Consider the following 19105-nt stretch of genomic DNA (forward strand, 5'->3'; position numbering starts at 1 on the left):
GGCACCTGGGGGGCGCTGGTAGGCGGGTCCCGCGGGCTCCGCCCAAGCCCTGCGCAGATTTGGCGCCAAACTCGGAGGCCTCTTCTCGCGGCGCGTTCTCCAGAGTCTCGCGATCAACGAGGTTTGGGGGCCGCGTCTAGCCCCGCGCTGTGGCCGCCGCAGCGAGCGTGAGGTGAGAGCGGGCACGCGGACCAGTAGAGGGCCTGCGGGGAGCGGTGGTGGAGCGACGGGGGGCGGGAGAGCAGGGGTGCTGGGGCGTCGCGGGGTGGGAGTGTGGAGGTTGGAGAAGACTGCGACGGACCGGGACAGAGGGGGACTGGAGAGGCCGCGACCTGTGGGGAAGAGGGCGGGCACTTCTCCCTGTGGTTTCTCCTTCGGGTCCGCCTCTCGCCGAACTAAGTCCTGTAGCGAGAGGGAATGTGCGTCGTCAGTCCACCTCTACGTCTCGGGCTACCTTATGTCCGGGCGCCTCTAAACATAGAAGTCGTCCTGTAAATGTAGGATGAATGGATGAATGAAGTTGAAGGGAGACTAGGGCAGCGGGGATGGGAAGGGTGGAGAAGGGAGATGGAGTGGCAGAGTGGTTTTAGGGTGGCTGGCAAAGGAGGACATGGAGTCATCCCCTTTCGACACGGGCTACAGTTTTGATAATTTGGATGAAGTTGGACATTGGACCCCTTAAGAGTCTGGGGACGAATTGGAGTTTGGATATTAAATTTCGTTGTTACCTTGACTCCTTTGAGAGTTTGAGGACCAGAGCGGGGAAGCTAAGAGAATTTCATCAGTGTCTAAAAACAGTATGCAACCACCGTCAAGAAGTGAAAGATCAGAGAGCAGCCTTATTCACAACCAGTTTACTGACAACCCCCATGCTTGGCCAATTCCTTACGCTGCATCTTGCTACACTTAATATAGTTTGTGCCCTGCCATCAAACTCACGGCTCCCTGTTCTCAAAAGTGTGGACCCCATTTCTTTCCAAAGAAACTTAACTAGGATCAAACTTAACCTGACTATACTGTAGCTAGGAAGCTACTTTAGATTATATCTCATTGCCTTTCCAATTTTGAAAATCTATGGTTATTGAGCCTTAGTTGAAGATAAAAGGTGGATCATCATCAGGAGTTGATACGTTGTTTTTGTTTTGTTTTGTTTTGTTTTGTTTTTGTATCTGTGGTCATGGAAATTTAGAATTGGAGAGATTTTAGGGATCATTTAGCTCTAGTAGTTTTACAGTTTGAGGGAAGCTTTGGAATCTTTATTCCTTCACTCAACAGATATTTGTGGAGCACCTGCTGTATACCAGCTTTGGGGATATAGTGGTGGAGCACAAAGAGACTCACCTGGTCTTTGCCTTTTTAGAGCTTCAGTCTAGTATGGAAGACAAACATTAGTCAAATAATCACAGAAATGGAAAATAATATTGAAACTGGGTAAGTGCCATGAAATTGGTACTTGGTACTTTGAATGCTTATTATAGGAGCAGCCTATATTGGGGTAGACTTATCTGAGGAGGTGAGAGTTGAGATCTGAAAGAGACAGGGAGTCTGCGAAGAGCCCTCAAGATAAGAAACAACCTTAGCAATGTACTTTTCCCTCATTTTTTCCCATTCCCATGGCCTGAGGGATATGGCTCTTTCAAGATAAAGAAAAGAGCATGAAAAGTTGCTTGAAGTGAGGCTGGAGAAGTAGGAAGGTGCCAGACCAAGCAGAGCTTTGGCATTTTCTCATTAGCCCAAGAGCAGTAGGAACCCATTGAAATATTTAAGCTAAGTGGTAATGTGATTGGCTTTACATTTCCAGAGCCTTAGTCTAGTATAGTATGGAGAATGGTTTGAAAAAGGCAAAAGTGGTTATGAATAATGGAGTAACGAAAGGAAGGAATGTTAGGAAGTGGTTGTGGAGATAGGGAGAAATGGAAAGACTTAACTGATGCTTAGGAAGTAAAATGGACAGGATAAGTAGGATGGATGGGGAAGGAGGTATCAGGGGTGATTTATAGTTCTCTTACTTGCATGGATGGATAGATGTCACTCACTGAATTGGGAAATTTAGAAGTTTGGTTTTCTACATGAGATGATATAGTTGCCTTTGAGAAATTGAAGAGCTGTAAAAGAAGATATAGGGATCTGGAGCTCAGATTTGATGCCTAGAGTAGAGATAAAAAACGAGAGATAAATATTCATCTATCAATGATTATTAAAACCATGCACGTAAAGAAGTGAAGAGGGCCTATGATGGAGTCTTGAATACCTACTGACCAGTTAGGAGAAGATGAATCTGCACAGAAGATTCTAGGAGCAGTGTTCAGAAAGGGAGGAAACCAAATAAGTGCTGTGTTTCAGAAACCAACAAAAATACCTTTCCAGAAAAAGGAGAAAGGAACTCATCAAAAGTGTTAGATGTTGTCAAGTTTGATGGTACTGAAAAGGGTTCTTTCATTTTATCAGCCTTAGGATTATTTCCCTTCTCTCACAGGAAACCTTAACTAAAAGATGAATTTGTAAACTGACTTTTTAAAAAGCTGCTCTGTTAGGGGCGCCTGGGTGGCTCAGTGGATTAAGCCGCTGCCTTCGGCTCAGGTCATGATCTCAGGGTCCTGGGATCGAGTCCCGCATCGGGCTCTCTGCTCAGCAGGGGGCCTGCTTCCCTTCCCCTCTCTCTGCCTGCCTCTCTGCCTACTTGTGATCTCTCTCTGTCAAATAAATAAATAAAATCGTTAAAAAAAAAAAAAAATCTAAACTGTTAAAAAAAAAAAAAAAAGCTGCTCTGTTTAAAGTGGGGGTGAGGTACCTGAACCCTGTCTCTCTCACACCCATTTGAACCATAGTTTGAAGCCCTCTGAGGGGAGACTCAACAGTTGAGGGAAAATGATTTGCTGAAAATCATGCAGTTACTGGGTGATAGGGTCTATGTTAGAACTCACTTCTGATTTCTAAACCAGTAGTTTTTTCCCTATAACCAATCTCCACTTCTTTTCATGATGTGTTTAACTGACGGAAACACATGCATTTTGCTATAGGTAGAACTTAACTGTGTAATAGGGAGACTACTTGGATGAATAAACATGTTTATTTTTTCTTTCCTGTAGAGGAAAAGATGCTGGAGCCACAGGAGAATGGCTTGATTGACCTACCAGATTATGAGCATGTAGAAGATGAAACTTTTCCTCCTTTTCCACCTCCAGCCTCTCCACAGAGAGAAGATGGTGAAGGAACTGAACCTGATGAAGGTCTTTATAGAGTTCCAAGAAAGTGCCTGTGTTCAGTTATCCATCTATTAGCATAGAAATGATACATTTTATAAATGAGGCTTAAATTATTTAAGTAATATTAAATCTTGGTGTATTTCACCAGAGTCAGGGAGAGGAGTACCTGTTCCTGTACCTCCAAAGAGAACAGTTAAACGGAATATACCCAAGCTGGATGCTCAGAGGTACATTTACTATTTCCTTAAACATTTCTTTCTTTTTTTTTTTTTTCTTTCACATTATGTTTTTTACCCCTTATATAAAAAACGTTCAGTTGGTACAATTTGGAGTTTAGTCATTTGTCCTTTTTTCCTTTTAAAGATTTATTTATTTATTTGAGAGAGTGATGGGGGTGCAGAGGGAGTGAGAGAGAGAGACTCAAGCAGACTCCCCACCGAGTGTGGATCCCATTGTGGGGCTTGATCTTAGAACCCTGAGATCATCACCTGAGCTGAAATCAAGAGTTGGATGTTAAGCTGACTGAAGCAGCCAGGCACTTTTGTTTTTCAGTTCAGTGGATAATAATGGTTTTGCTTTGGCCTTGGTGGTTCTAGAAAACTTGAAATTTAGAACATATTTCTCTTCACAGATTAATTTCAGAGAGAGGGCTTCCAGCATTAAGGCATGTGTTTGATAAGGTGAAATTCAAAGGTAAAGGTCATGAGGTAAGAATTGTCTGATTTTTATTCTTTGTTCTTTCAAATATCGGTAGAACTGTGGGCCCATTATCATGTTCTGAGGAATCTTAGAATGTTTCAAAGATACTATCTTTTATCATATCTCTTGAGAAGCTAAGATGTAGTGGAAAGGGCCCTGCTTTAAGAGTCAGAAAACAAGTCTTATAGTCTCATTTTTGCCACTCTATGGCTTTGGAAAATCACATCTAAGTCTGTAAGTTTTGAGTTTGTACTTTATAATTCCTAGGAATGAAATTGACTTAGTCACCTGAAAGAGCAATTTTAGGCTTCAGGAGAGCAAGGACTTGACTTGTATCAGTTACATGTCCCCCAAATATGACACATATCTTGTCATATGTGTCTAATTCATAATAGGCATCATTTAAATTGAAAAATGAAGACATTTAAGAACTGTTGATCACTGTCTAAGTGTATATTTTTAAAGTCTCTTATCTTTCTCCCTTTTTTTAAAGATAAGTCTCTTATCTCTCTTTTTTTAAAAATTGGGAGCCCCCAGTATGGGGCTTGAACTCATGACCTTGAGATTGAGACCTGGGCTGAGTTTAAGAGTCATAGCGTAACTGACTGAGCTACACAGGCACCCCTAAAAGTCTCTTATCTTTGAATAATGTAGAGTGTAGATTTAATTTTTTGTAGATATCTTTATAGAGCTTTGCAGTTCATGAAGTATTTTCAAATATATTCTTTAATTCTCAAACCTGTGGGGTAGGTTTGTTGGTCCCATTATCTAGTTAAGGAAATGAGATTTTAGAATTCTTTTAAAGATTTTATTTATTTATTTGACAGAGAGCAAGCATAAGCAGGGGCAGCGGCAGAGGAAGACTCCCCACTGATAAGGGAGCCTGATGGGGGGCTCCATCTCAGGACCATGACCTGAGCTGAAGGCAGACGCTTAAGTGACTGAGCCACCCAGATGCCGGGAATTTTAGAGGTTTAAGTGTCCAAAGTCAACAGTTAAGACTTCCCCTTTCGTAGTCCGGCTACAGTACTGTTAATGTAACAGTGAGCACCATCTTAGTGTGGCATGCAGGATAATGGGAAGGAGGGAAGAGACTGGAAGCAGAGGGCAATTCAGATACTGTCACACTACCAGGGTGAAGATGACAAGGTCAAGATAGCCTGATAGGGTAGTAGTAGAGACATAAACAACATACAGTACTTACAGGCAGTTGGATATAAGGAGGTAAAAAGAAGTAAAAAAAAATAATCCCAGGAGGAGTGCCCAACTGGCTTAGTTGGTAGAACGTGTAACTCCTGATCTTGGGGTCATGAATACAAGCCCCACGTTGTATGTAGAGCTTACTTAAAAAAAAATAATAATAATAAAATAAAAACAAAAAATCCAAGATTTTAAAGCTGGGAGGCTGAAAAATTGTAGTACCTTTGCTCAGCTTCAGTGGATGGGAAGAGAGAATAGAAGTCTGTCCTATTTTGCCAGAAAACTAAATGTAAATCGGGATATTTTAAAAGCATACCCATCTCTGGCGCGTGGGTGGCTCAGTGGGTTAAGCCGCTGCCTTCGGCTCAGGTCATGATCTCAGGGTCCTGGGATCGAGTCCCGCATCGGGCTCTCTGCTCAGTGGAGAGCCTGCTTCCTCCTCCCTCTCTCTCTCTCTGCCTGCCTCTCCATCTACTTGTGATTTCTCTCTGTCAAATAAATAAATAAAATCTTAAAAAAAAAAAAAAAGCATACCCATCTCAAAAAAAAAGAGGGACACCTAGCTGGCTCAGTTAGTGGAGCATGAGACTCAATCTTGGGGTTGTAAGTTAAAGCCCCATGTTGGGTATAAAGCTTACCTAAAAAGAAAAAAACAAAACAAGACAAAACACAAAACAATCCGAGTTAATTCATTGCCCTTGTTGAAATTTTCAGGCTGTAAGGATGAATTGGTGCTTTGACTTTAATGAAGTCCTCACCATTTTCATAATAAGTACTTTATTAAAATAAATGAGTTTATATAAAGGATACAAATTTTGTGTTTCTTCACTGGGTGAGGGTGAGCTCCAGGAGTTTATGCTGTTTAGTCTTCTGTGCTTTGCCCTTGGAAGTTCTTCCTGTTTTGTCACAGAGTTGAATCCTCACTGCCTTTTTCTCTATGTATGACTTAGGACATAAATTTAGGTGTATTTAGGTGTTTCTCTTTTGACCCTTAGGTCTAACATGATATTGTGAGGTGACTGACCAGCTACCCCCCAACAATTAGAAAATAATCTTAGGTGATTGAATTAAATACGAATAAATAAACTTACCTTTATTATCAGAATGAGAAGGAAAGCACATCCTCTCTGTATTACTTTAATGTATGTGCTGCAAACACAATGCTGTTGGTATTACATGTTTAGTTACTGGTCGGGTTGACCATTGCCTTCTTAGACAAGATCAGATAACAGGAAAGTAGCCAGTATTTGAGTGTATACTTTGTGTCAGGCACTTTACTTGTATTACTTACTTCTCATAACCCTACAAAGTGTGTAAAATATTCTCTTAACGCGAAAAAGAAGGCACAGCAGTAGAGTGATTTGCTTAAAGTCACAGAGCTATTAGGTAGCAGGATTGAGATTTGATTCTATACAGTGTGATCCAGAGCCTGTGTTTTTGACAGTTCTATTTTTTTTATTATTATTACTATTTATTTGAGAAAGAGAACACATAAGCAGGGGGAGAAGCAGAGGCAGAGAAGAAGACTCTCTGCTGAGCAGAGAGCCCAATGTGGGACTCCATCCCAGGATCCTGAGGTCATGACCTGAGTCAGCTGAGCCACCTGCACCCCTTGACTATTCTGTTTTAAAATACTGTTTTGTTTTGTTTTGTTTAAAGATTTTATTTATTTGACAGACAGAGATCACAAGTAGGCAGAGAGGCAGTCAGAGAGAGAAGGAAGCAGGCTCCCTGCCGAGCAGAGAGACTGATGTGGGGCTTGATCCCAGGACCCTGGGACCATGACCGGAGCCAAAGGCAGAGGCCCTAACCCACTGAGCCACCCAGGCACCCCTGTTTTAAAATATTGTTAAGGGACACCTGGGTGGCTTAGTTGGTCAAGAGTGTCTCACTCTTGCTTTCCACTCAGGTCATGATCTCTCAGGCCCTGTGCTCATTGGGGAGTCGGCTTGGAGATTTCTACCCCCTGCCCTTCTCCCCACTCGTGTGCAAGCGTCCTCTCTCACATACAATGTCTCAAAAATAAGTAAATAAATCTTTAAAATCCTATTAAGAGAAGAATAAAATATTTTACATTAAAACCAGGAATTTGCAATTTTGTTATTCCTTAGTCCAGTTTATTAAACTTTGTTTTTCATTTTTGCTTTTAAAAATTTAAATGTTAAATTAAAATTTCATATATAAAGAGGAATTGTGCCCTGAGAACATTTTTTTTAAATCTTTTTTTTTTTTAACATTTTAACTGTTGTTGCTAGTCTTTGTACTTACTCTTGGGATATCCGAATATATTTTTGTAGTTTATTTTTATTTTTGTAGTTTATTTTTATTTTTATTTTTTATTTTTTAAAGATTTTATTTATTTATTTGACAGAGATCACAAGTAGGCAGAGAGGCAGGCAGAGAAAGTGGGGGAAGCAGGCTCCCTGCTGAGCAGAGAGCCTGATGTGGGGCTCGATCCCTGGACCTTGGGATCATGACCTGAGCCAAAAGCAGAGGCTTTAACCCACTGAGACACCCAGGCGCCCCTATTTTTGTAGTTTTGAATTCTCAATGCTTTGTTCTCTATGTATGATTTAGGGACCTGTCATTTTGGTTAATTATTCCTAGAAGATATCTTGACATATTTTATTAAAGCTTATTTTCACATATTCCTTTACAGTTCTGAGTAGGTACATGATATCCATCTGCCTTCAGCTCAAGTTATGATCCCGGAGTCCTGGGATTGAGCCCTGTATCAGGCTACCTGATCAGCAGGGAGCCTGCTTATCCCTCTTCCTCTGTTGCTCCCCCTGCTTGTGCTCTCTTGTGGGCTCTTTTTCTCTCTCACATAAATAAATAAGTTCTTTTTTGAAAAGATATATGATTATCTTTTAACTTTTTATCATGTTTTTTACTGTTTTTTTTTTTTTAATCTATATCCAGTGCACTTTTAGACTGCATGAATAGTTAAACTCCATGAATAGTTCCTCTTCTTAAAGTTTCTTCAGAAGTTTCTTAACCTTATAAATATAAAATGACACCAGTGACTTTGGCATTACTATTCAATTCTGAAATCTGCTGACAAGGTTAGTTCTGAGAATGAGTCTTCTATTTAGCATTTTTATTTTTATGTGCCAGGCTGAAGACTTGAAAACGCTAATCAGACACATGGAGCATTGGGCACATAGGCTATTCCCTAAGCTGCAATTTGAGGATTTTATTGACAGAGTTGAATACCTGGGAAGTAAAAAGGAAGTTCAGGTAGGTGTTGAGATTATTATGAATATCATTTATAATGCTAAATAGTGCCAAGGATGGATTTTAGTTGAGGCTAAGTCACTGTTTGGTGTTTTTATTTTGAAATCTATCATGGTAGGAAAAAAATAGTAGTTATTTGAAGAACAACTTTTTTGAAACTAAGAATTGAATAAATTCTCATTTTATCCTAAGTGTTCTGATGAAAATGTAAAAATATCTCTTTATTTTCAGACCTGTTTAAAGCGAATTCGACTTGACCTGCCTATTTTACATGAAGATTTTATTAGCAATAATGGTAAGAATACAGGTTTATTTATAACAATTTTGCTGTTAGAAATAGATCTAGTTGGGGCAGGGGTAGATTAAGCACTGGATTCTTCATCTATATTGAGTAATTGAGTAGACATAATTATAGTAAATAGGAATGAGTTAAAATGCCTTGGTACATCTAGAATATTGTTTGACACTTGTTTCTTAAAGATATGCCTACAGTGCCATTAAGAGATGTAGAAATATATTTAGTCATAGAACTTGAGCCTTTGAGAACTGATACCCATTTATCCTTTGTAGTGCTTGGTTAATGAAAGTAAATGACACTAGTTCATATTCATAACACACCATTAAAAGTGGCTATGGGGAATTAGCATAATTTGATGGTGAAATAGTTTACATTTCTCTTAAGAGTATAGATCCTGTACATAGATGGTCCCCAACTTAACAGTGGTTTGCTTTATGATTCTTTGACTTTATAATGGTGCAGAAGTGATACACACTCACTAGAAACCATACTTAGAATTTCAGATTTTGATTTTTTCCCCCCCAGGCTAGCATATGTGCTGTGATACTCTTGTGATGCGGGGCAGGAGCAGCCACACATGAGGGCAAACCACCGATAAACTGACAGCCATTTTGTACCCATATAACCACTGTGTTTTCCACTTTCAGTACAGTATTCCATAAATTACATGAGATATTCAACACTGTATTATAAAACAGTTTTTGTGTTGCATGATTTTGCCTAACTAGAGTAATGTTAACTAGGGTACGTTTAAGGTAGGTGAGGTATATTAAATCCATTTTGACTTACTATCAACCTATGAGGGCTTATCAGGACATAACCCCATTTTTAGTTGAGGAATATCTCTGTAGGTCTTCCGTAAGACCTGTGTGACTGTTCCTGGTACTGGTTGCATTTGTTAGTTGTACAGTGCAACCATAGGTAGTCACACACATTAAAACATGGTTCCTGCCGACAGGGTCTGTATAGTTATCAGATTCTCTGTGCGATGGCTCCATACATGTTTATTTTTATTTTTATTTTTTTAAAGATTTTATTTATTTATGAGAGAGAGCGAGAGCGAGAGCGAGCACTGGCAGACAGAGTGGAAGGCAGAGTCAGAGGGAGAAGCAGGCTCCCCGCGGAGCAAGGAGCCCGATGTGGGACTCGATCCCAGGACGCTGGGATCATGACCTGAGCCGAAGGCAGCTGCTTAACCAACTGAGCCACCCAGGCGTCCCTATTTGTGTTTTTTAAACTTGTAATAGATGTGGTAGAAAATACAGGCTCCCTGCAGAATCCCCCAAGTTATTTATAAGTTGCTATTAAAAATGAAAAATTGTTATCATATGATCTCTGATACGAGGAATTTGAGAGGCAAAGTGGGGGGTTTGGGGGGTAGGGAAGGAAAAAATGAAACATGGTTGGGAGGGAGACAAATTGTAAGAGACTCTTAATCTCACAAAACATACTGAGGGTTGCTGGGGGTAGGGGGTTTATGGAGAGGATGATTGGGGTTATGGATATTGGGGAGGATGTGTGCTGTGGTGAGTGCTTTGAAGTGTGTAAGCCTGATGATTCAGAGACCTGTACCCCTAGGGCAAATAATATATGTTACTAAAAAAATTTTTTTTAAAGAATCTCTTTTAAAAAGATTTTTAACATTAAATAGCTTTTATGAAAATACATTTGAAAAATGAGAGATCAATACTAAAAATGATTGATTCATTTTTAGTTTTGAAATTGATTTTTATTCTTTACCGGTGTCTTGGAAGAAGTGTTAGAATTCAAAAAATACACTAATCAACTGAAATCCAATTAAAAAAATAAAAAATTGTGATTCATATAATCCAAGATTTAATATTTTGGTAAGATATGGTATGTATCTGTGGGATAGGATTTGGTATATGGAAGGAATTAGTAACTAAATTCCACAGCACATACCGCTGGGTCAGGTAGTTTATTTGGTAGGAGTTTTTGAGGGGCATAGGGTGTGCTAGTGTTTCAGGGATAAAGATGAATAAGGGGCGCCTGGGTGGCTCAGTGGGTTAAGCCTCTGCCTTCAGCTCAGGTCATGATCTCAGGGTCCTGGGATCAAGCCCTGCACTGGGCCCTCTGCTCAGCAGGGAGCCTGCACCCCCCACCCCTGCCTGCCTCTCTGCCTACCTGTGATCTCTCTCTCTGTCAAATAAATAAATAAAATCTTTAAAAAAAAAAAAAAGATGAATAAGATCAGACCCTTGGTTCATGGGCTAGCAGACTAGTGGGTGAGTGAGATATAACATCACCTCATTCTGATAGGTGCTGAAATTAGAAACAGGGCACAGGGTTAGGTACAAAGGTGAGCATAGTTGCTTTTACCCAGGGGAAGGGAAAGCCATCCTCACAGAGGACAAATCACAAGTACTTTGAATGATAAACAGGAGAGTTCAGACAAAAGTGATTTTGGAGAGAGGGACTCATTTGTGCAGAGGCAATAAATTAATGGGACTATTGATGGGATTATGGGCTTGCTGAAATACTGGGTACTTAGAAGAGGCCTCTGTCACACAGCCTTGTTTGTTGTTGAATCTGTCTTCTCTGTATCCTAAGAGAATGGTCTCCAGATCTTTTGGATAAGATACTACAACAGTAAAAGTGTTTTGAGCATTTTATTTATTTTTATAATACATGGACTACTGACATGATAAATAACACATTTTTAAATTTATTTTTTATTTTTTTAAAGATTCTATTTATTTGACAGAGAAAGATCACAAGTAGGCAGAGAGGCAGGCAGAGAGAGAGAGGAGGAAGCAGGCTCCCCGCTGAGCAGAGAGCCCGATGCGGGACTCGATCCCAGGATCCCGAGATCATGACCTGAGCCGAAGGCAGCGGCTTAACCCACTGAGCCACCCAGGCGCCCAGTAACACATTTTTTTTTAAAAGATTTTATTTATTTGAGAGAGTGAGCATGAGTGAGCATGAGCCAGGGGAGGGGCAGAGGAAGAGGGAGAAGCAGATTCCCTGCTGAGTGTGGAGCCTAATGTGCCGCTTGATCCCAGGACCCTGAGATCATGACCTGAGCCATTAACCCATTGAGCCACCCATGCTCCAATAATGCACATTTTAATTCTCACTAGAACATTATTACCATGATGTTTTAAAGTGAGAACAATATGACTTAATGCTCTTTGGAATATTTTCTTTTCTCCAAAATTTTGGGCTGATAGCCTGATTGATGATTTGAAGGTGTGGTAGATACAGTCTCCCCTCAACAAATCTTAATTTTATCTTACTAAGATTCATCCAAATAGAAGTGGAGTATCATTAATGGCACTTAACATTTTCCCATCCCATTCACTAATGCAAGGATTCTTGTTGAAGTTCACAAGCAAGTTATCATCTACCTTTTTTCAATCAGTTTTCTTAAAAGTCAATCAGGGGCTAAATTTTAATATTTTTGGCATATATATAGTCCTGTAACTCCTCTGCTTAGAGCCCTATAGTGACTCCTTATTTCACCCAGAGCAAAAGCCAAAATCCTCACAATGTCTTCTTGGCCCTACAGTATCTACTCCTTACCCTATCTTCCTTGCCTCTCTGACTGTATCTTTTACAGTTCCCCACTCATACTGCTTTAGTGACTACTTGCCTCCTAGCTATTCTTCAAACCTTCCAGGCACATTTTTGTCTTAAGGCTTTTGCCTTCTTACTCTGCCTTGAACACATCCTTCGTCCTCCTTCCCACCCCCAAGTCTACATGGCTCTCTTACCCCTTTCAAACTGTGCTCAAAAGTCAACTCAGTGAAATCTCCCTGACTACACTATTAAAATCGTACTCCCGGGGCGCCTGGGTGGCTCAGTGGGTTAAAATCGTACTCCCAGTCCTGATTCCCTATCCTTTTTTACCCCATAGTACTTATTTCCTTTCAGTTATTGTGTATTTGCTTATCTGTTGGTTTATGTGTGCTAAAATGATGGCATCCTCTAGCACACTGAATATTTGTCTTTGGCTTCTTTGCCATAGTTGCATGCCTGCTAATGTTGCAGTGAGGGAATTTCAAAAATTTTTAACCCCATTTTTATCAGTCAGAGCTTCATCAGTGGTTATGTTCACACTGGTTTTCCATAAAACATTGTATTAAGGAGGCCATTTACTATTGAAGAGATCTTTCCTTCCATGGCTCACAAAACAGTAGTTCTTTATGTATATCATTCTTATTCATTTGGAATTGTGTACACCTTGTAAGGTGAAGCACAGTAGAAACCCCAGTATTGCATAACTGGTTCTAATACTTGTTTAATTTCTCTAGCAATGTTTTCTCCCTGTATACCATCAATATTTCCTGACAAAGGAATGCATCTTGGTTTCTTGCTACATTTTTTTTTTCTACATCAGGAAGGACAAGCATATTGCTTTTTCATTCACTGTTAAGGAAGAAACTTCAAAAGGATTTGGTTGTAAAATCAAGTATCATAGGATTTTTTTTTAAAAGATTTTTTATTTATTCGACAGAGAGAGATCACAAGTAGGCAGAGAGGCAGTCAGAGAGAGAAAAGAGGAAGCAGGTTCCCTGCCAAGGAGAGAGCCCAGTTTGGGGCTCGAACCCAGGACCCTGGGATCATGACCTGAGCCAAAGGCAGAGGCTTTTTTTTTTTTTTTTTTTTTTTTTTTAAAGATTTTATTTATTTATTTGACAGAGAGAGAAATCACAAGTAGGCAGAGAGTCAGGCAGAGAGAGAGAGAGAGAAGCAGGCTCCCGCTGAGCAAAGAGCCCAATGCGGGGCTCGATCCCAGAACACCGAGATCATGACCTGAGCCGAAGGCAGCGGCTTAATCCACTGAGCCACCCAGGCGCCCCAAAGGCAGAGGCTTTAACCCTCTGAGCCACCCAGGTGCCCCAGTATCATAGGATTTTTAAACCTCACCAGAATAATTATGTAGGTTTGTCTTCAGTTTTAAATTTTTTGCTAGTTGTGATGGTTTTTACATTAACTAATACTAATACCTTAAGGCACAGTATACACGTAGGACAAGGTTAGTGTGTGTAAATTCGTATTTCAAATAGTGGTGTTGATATGTTTTGGGGTTTGTTTGTTTTTCTCCACTCGTCAGATCAGATGACATTATCTTATTTTTTTCCTTTAACCCTGTAATGTGAATGATGTAGGGAGAAGGTGAAGTGCTTGTGTGAAGTTCTTGCTTGTGTCTCTATTTTCTGTCTACCTTCTCTTTATGTATTGTTATTTTGCAAAACCCTTTTTAAGCTACCACTTGTGCATTTTGTTGGGATTGTTTTGGTGTTACAACTAGGCAGTTTGCTTAAATGGGTGATCAGAATTAGCTGTATTTCACAGTATGCTGAAATTTAAAAAACGAGTGAGGGCCCAGCTGTCCTGCCCTTCTGTGGCATGGAGCTGTCTGCTTTTAAGGTAGCATCCAGGCCACACTGTACCTGTCATATGGATAAATGACAGTTTGTCACTGCCTGTCTTTAAGTTAGTTCAGCAGTTTTTCTGAATCCTTACATAAAAATGAAAGATCCAATATTTACTTTCTATACCATTGTGGTTCATTTTAGGGGCATCCTACTTGGAGATAACTGGCATATAGGGCTTTAAGAATTTATTAGGCCTTATGTAGAAAGCACAGTTTTGTTTTGTTTTTTAATTAATGTGGAAATCTGTCTATAGATCTTTAAATTTTTCTTTCACTTTTTGGGAAAGATTTTATTTTCAAGTAATTTCTACACTGTGGGTCTCAAACTCAACCCCAAGATCAAGAGTCACATGCTCCACCTGAGCCAGGCACCCCTCCTTTTTCACTTTGTGTCTTAGTTTTACCCTATTAAAAAATAGCTTATATAAAATTATTACTGTGCTATATAGACACTATAGCAAGCTATTAAAATGTTTTTGTTTAATGTAAAGCAAGAATATGGTTTGGATTCATTAGCCCAAGCAAAAAAAAAAAATTTTTTTTCAGAAAATATTTTCTAATCATAACTAAGAACTTGTGCTTTCTACTCATGCTTTTAAAAATTTTTTTATTATTAACGAAAACTTTTTTTTTAAGATTTTACTTATTTATTTGACGGAGAGGGATCAAAAGTAGGCGGGTGGGGGGGGAAGCAGGCTCCCTGCCAAGCAGAGAGCACGATGCAGGGCTTGATCCCACGACCCTGAGATCATGACCTGAGCCGAAGGCAGAGGCTCAACGCACTGAGCCACTCAGGTGCCCCTGTTCATGCATATTTTAAAACTAGTATTTCCATTTTACTTGTCTCTTTAGAATGATTCATAAGTATTCCCTTTTACTTGCTTGGATAGGCACATACAGGTGACCCCGTGAAAAACATGGGTTTGAATTGAGCAGGTCTACTTACAGATTTCTTATGGTTCAGTACTGTAAATGTGTTTTCTCTTCCTTATGCTTTATTTATTTTTTTTAAGATTTTATTTATTTATTTGACAGAGAGAGATCACAAGTAGGCAGAGAGGCAGGCAGAGAGAGAGAGGAGGAAGCAGACTCCCTGCTGAGCAGAGAGCCCAGGACCCTGAGATCATGACCTGAGCTGAAGGCAGCGGCTTAACCCACTGAGCCACCCAGGCGCCCTCTTCCTTATGCTTTAATAACATTTTCTTTTCTCTAGCTTACTTGAAAAGTGCAGTATATATGTACATATAATATAGATAATACTTGTCAATTGACTATGTTATTTGTATTGTGGTCAACAGTCGGCTATTAGTAGTTACGCTTTGGGGACACAGAAGTTCTCTGGATTTTTGACTGTGCTGGGGGTCGGCATCCCTAACTTCTCTGTTGTTCAAGGATCATCAGTATTTAGAACATTCTCCCAGAACAATTTGAAGAAACAGTTTGTTCAGTTCTGGCACCTCGTTACTTTAAACTGGCTTTTAACTAATAGCTGCATTAAGCTTTTTTTCTAACCACAGATGTAGTAACTTTCATTTCTACTGCAGATGAAGGAGAAGATCATGGCCACGACGTAACAGCTACCCAATTAGATCCCTTTTCGACAAACTCACTGGGAAGTGAGAATTTTGCTTCTGAGTCAAGTAGAAGCCTAACAGAAGAACAACAACAGAGAATTGAGAGAAATAAACAACTGGCCTTGGAAAGAAGGCAGGCAAAGCTATTGAGTAATAGTCAGTCCCTTGGAAATGGTAAATTTTATGCTGGGTTTTATGTGCTACCATTAATATATCAAGGGCATGTTAGAAATTTTAACTTTTCTACTATCTGCAAGATAAAATGCCACTAGGAATAGGAAAATCTGATGTATTAAATTTATATACATTTGAGAAAGCACACGCATGTGTGTATCTATGTGTGTGTGTATGTGAGCTATCTGGAATCTTCAAAGAATAAATGAGTCTAAGATGGTTTTCTGGATAGCTGGGGACTGCTTTAAAAATTATTTTAATCCCTTCATCTTGATTCTGAATCTTTCTTCTTCCCTGACTCCTTAAAGTGTGTGACACATATTTTATCTTTATTTTTTTTTAAGATTTTATTTTTTTAAAACATTTTATTTATTTATTTGGCAGAGATCACGGGTAGGCAGAGAGAGAGGAGGAATCAGGCTCCCTGCTGAGGAGAAAGCCCGATGCGGGGATGGATCCCAGGACCTGAGCTGAAGGCAGAGGCTTGAACCCACTGAGCCATCCAGGCGCCCCCATTTTTTTTTTTTAAGATTTTATTTATTTATTTGACAGACAGAGATCACCAGTAGGCAGAGAGGCAGGCAGGCAGAGAGAGAGGAGGAAGCAGGCTCCCTGTCACACAGAGAGCCCGATGCGGGGCTCGAACCCAGGACCCTGAGATTATGACCGGAGCCGAAGGCAGAGGCTTTAACCCACTGAGCCACCCAGGTGCCCCCCCTTTTGTTTTAAAGATTTAAATTTTTTTTTTTTTTTTAAGATTTTATTTATTTAACAGACAGAGATTACAAGTAGGCAGAGAGGCAGGCAGGGAGAGAGGAGGAAGCAGGCTCCCTGCAGAGCAGAGAGCCCGATCCCAGGACCCTGGGATCAAGACCTGAGCCGAAGGCAGAGGCTTTAACCCACTGAGCCACCCAGGCGCCCCAAGATTTTAAAAATTTATTTGAGAGAGAGAACACGAGGGGAGGGGCATGAGGAGAAGTAGGCTCCCTGCTGCGACTCAGGGCTGCATCCCGGGACCCTAGGATCATGACCTGAGCCAAAGGCAGACACTTAACCAACTGAGCCACCCAGGGACCCCATATTTTATCTTTAGGATCGTAATTTTGAACATTAATTATTATGGTACTTTTCTAAACCTATAAAATGCCTTCTGTACCTTTTGAGGATTTTAGAGCCATTTGCTGTGACTTACATAGCTCCTTAATTTGTCACTTAGCTGTCAGTTTGCTTATCTGATGCATTCTCTTCTCTTTTTAAAACTTAAAATTAGGGGCACCTGGGTGGCTCAGTGGGTTAAGCCGCTGCCTTCGGCTCAGGTCATGATCCCAGGGTCCTGGGATCGAGCCCCGCATCCGGCTCTCTGCTCATCAGGGAGCCTGCTTCCTCCTCTCTCTCTGCCTGCCTCTCTGCCTGTTTTTGATCTCTCTCTGTCAAATAAATAAATAAAATCTTTAAAAAAAAATAAAACTTAAAATTTGCTGTTTTTAAAACAGACTGTGAGTTTGGAAACTAGACAAGATTATTAAAACTACATTTAAAAATAATCCAGATTGGTTTTGAGTGAAGCAAACTGCATGTCTTTTTCCATTTCCAATGTAGTTTTCCTTTTGAAATGGAAAAATAAGAATTATGGTTAAATAGTGAAGATACCATGTTATAAAATAAGTTTCACCCAAGATGATATGAAATTCACAAGTGAAAAAATTAATGTGACTACATTGTTATTCTTTCCAATTAAAATGAATTTAATCTTCAACTTTACAAATGGGTATTTTATTACTACCAGGTGAAAAATGACATGAAGATCCAACTATCATTGATGGCAGTTCCTTTGCTGTCATTATCAAAGTATACCTGGCAATAAGCATTTTAAGGCCCATCTTCTATTTATAATGTATTACTTTAAAATTTGCCCAAATAGAAATAAGGATCCTAAATTTTCTTTGCTAGAGATCACTTTGATGTATAGCTGTTAAGAGCACTTGATTTTTAAAAATTTTCGTCTAATAGCTGCGATTTTTGAAAGAGAACAGTTGCATTTGGGTACAATTCAAGAGTTTGAGTTTGGTACCTTTCAAGACTTGCATTTTTGAATGAACTTTATACATCTATACAGGTGACTATTGGAAGAAAGTGATCATAGATTTCATTTCCACTGAGAAAAGTTTGTGGAGAGATTTGTATTTGTATTTATCAGGTAAGATTGGATCAGGTGCTTATAATGAGTAATAATGATGATTTCTCTTTTAGACTTGTTAATAAACACACAGACCACTGAAGAGGTTAATACAGAGGAGTCATTGGGTGGATTTAATACAGATGAAGAGGTTAATACAGAGGAGTCATTGGGTGGATTTAACAAAGACATTCTAGATAATCCACATGATGCTGCTGCTGCTGCCAATACTGTAAATGAAGAGGATGAATTAAAAACAGAGACAACACAGCTGGACCATCCCTTTTAAAATGTATAGTCATTAACTTTATGCTTTCTCCAGAAATGTTACTGAGATTGGATAGGCTTCAACTAAGAGAAAATCTATTAACTTCTTACCCTCTAAGTTTTAGATTAGTATGTATTTTGTCTACTTGGAGTGAAAATTCTTATGTAGTAAGACTTTCACAGATTTCTGTTTAAAATATTGTATTATTTGTATTTATACTTGTTTCTTTAGTTGAGCCTATTTATTTAATGTTTTTTATATAGATGTGACTTTATAAAAGCGATTAGTAGTTAAGAAGCACCTTTGCTGCTAGAGTGCCATTGAATGTCGTTTTCACTAAATTGGGGATTTTGAGATGTAAATATATAATAAATATTAATGTCCATTAACAAAAAGAAATCTTAGGGGCGCCTGAGTGGCTCAGTGGGTTAAAGCCTCTGCCTTCGGCTCAGGTCATGATCCTAGGGTCCTGGGATCAAGCCCCGCATCGAGCTCTCAGTGGGGAACCTGCTTCCTTCTCTCTCTCTGCCTGCCTCTCTGTCTACTTGTGATCTCTGAGTGTCAAATAAATAAATAAAAATCTTAAAAAAAAAAAAAAAGAAAAAAAAAAAGGAATCTTATAGACTGTCTCTAGAGACTTTATGAAAGTTTCTTATTGCTATTTAGTTGTGCAATTTACACTTTTGGTAAAATGTTTAAGGTTTCTATATGTGTTTACATGTGTTTGGAGAAACTTAAAAGGGTCACCTGAAAGACAGCTGTATTGCCTGGCCTGCGTCTGTCCATTCTAGGGGAGTTCAGATGCTCTTTGGTACCTTACTGACAAGTGGGAGAAACTTGCAAAGCATCATGGGGAACACAGAACACCTAGA

The 19105-nt window shown here is 39.6% G+C and overlaps 1 protein-coding gene across 4 annotated transcripts; it reads left to right on the forward strand.

Moving 5' to 3' along the window:
• Positions 1–54: 54 nt before the first annotated feature.
• On the forward strand, positions 55–18853 carry TIPIN (TIMELESS interacting protein). Of its 4 annotated transcripts, none has more exons than XM_082737128.1 (9): positions 55–172; positions 1276–1431; positions 3090–3230; positions 3355–3433; positions 3838–3913; positions 8223–8345; positions 8574–8637; positions 15586–15789; positions 18040–18853. In XM_082737128.1, the coding sequence occupies exons 3-9, from the start codon at positions 3098–3100 to the stop codon at positions 18252–18254; spliced, it is 894 nt and encodes a 297-aa protein (XP_082593254.1). In that variant the 5' UTR covers positions 55–172; positions 1276–1431; positions 3090–3097; the 3' UTR covers positions 18255–18853. The 4 variants fall into 4 exon arrangements, with proteins under 4 accessions (XP_082593254.1, XP_082593256.1, XP_082593253.1 ...); XM_082737130.1 differs by lacking the exon at positions 1276–1431 and having other exon boundaries at positions 18040–18093; positions 18127–18853; XM_082737129.1 differs by lacking the exon at positions 55–172 and adding an exon at positions 248–378 and having other exon boundaries at positions 1361–1431.
• The last annotated feature ends 252 nt before the right edge of the window (positions 18854–19105 follow it).

Source organism: Mustela nivalis (genome assembly GCF_964662115.1).
Source record: "Mustela nivalis genome assembly, chromosome: 6".
Taxonomy (NCBI): Eukaryota; Metazoa; Chordata; class Mammalia; order Carnivora; family Mustelidae; genus Mustela; species Mustela nivalis.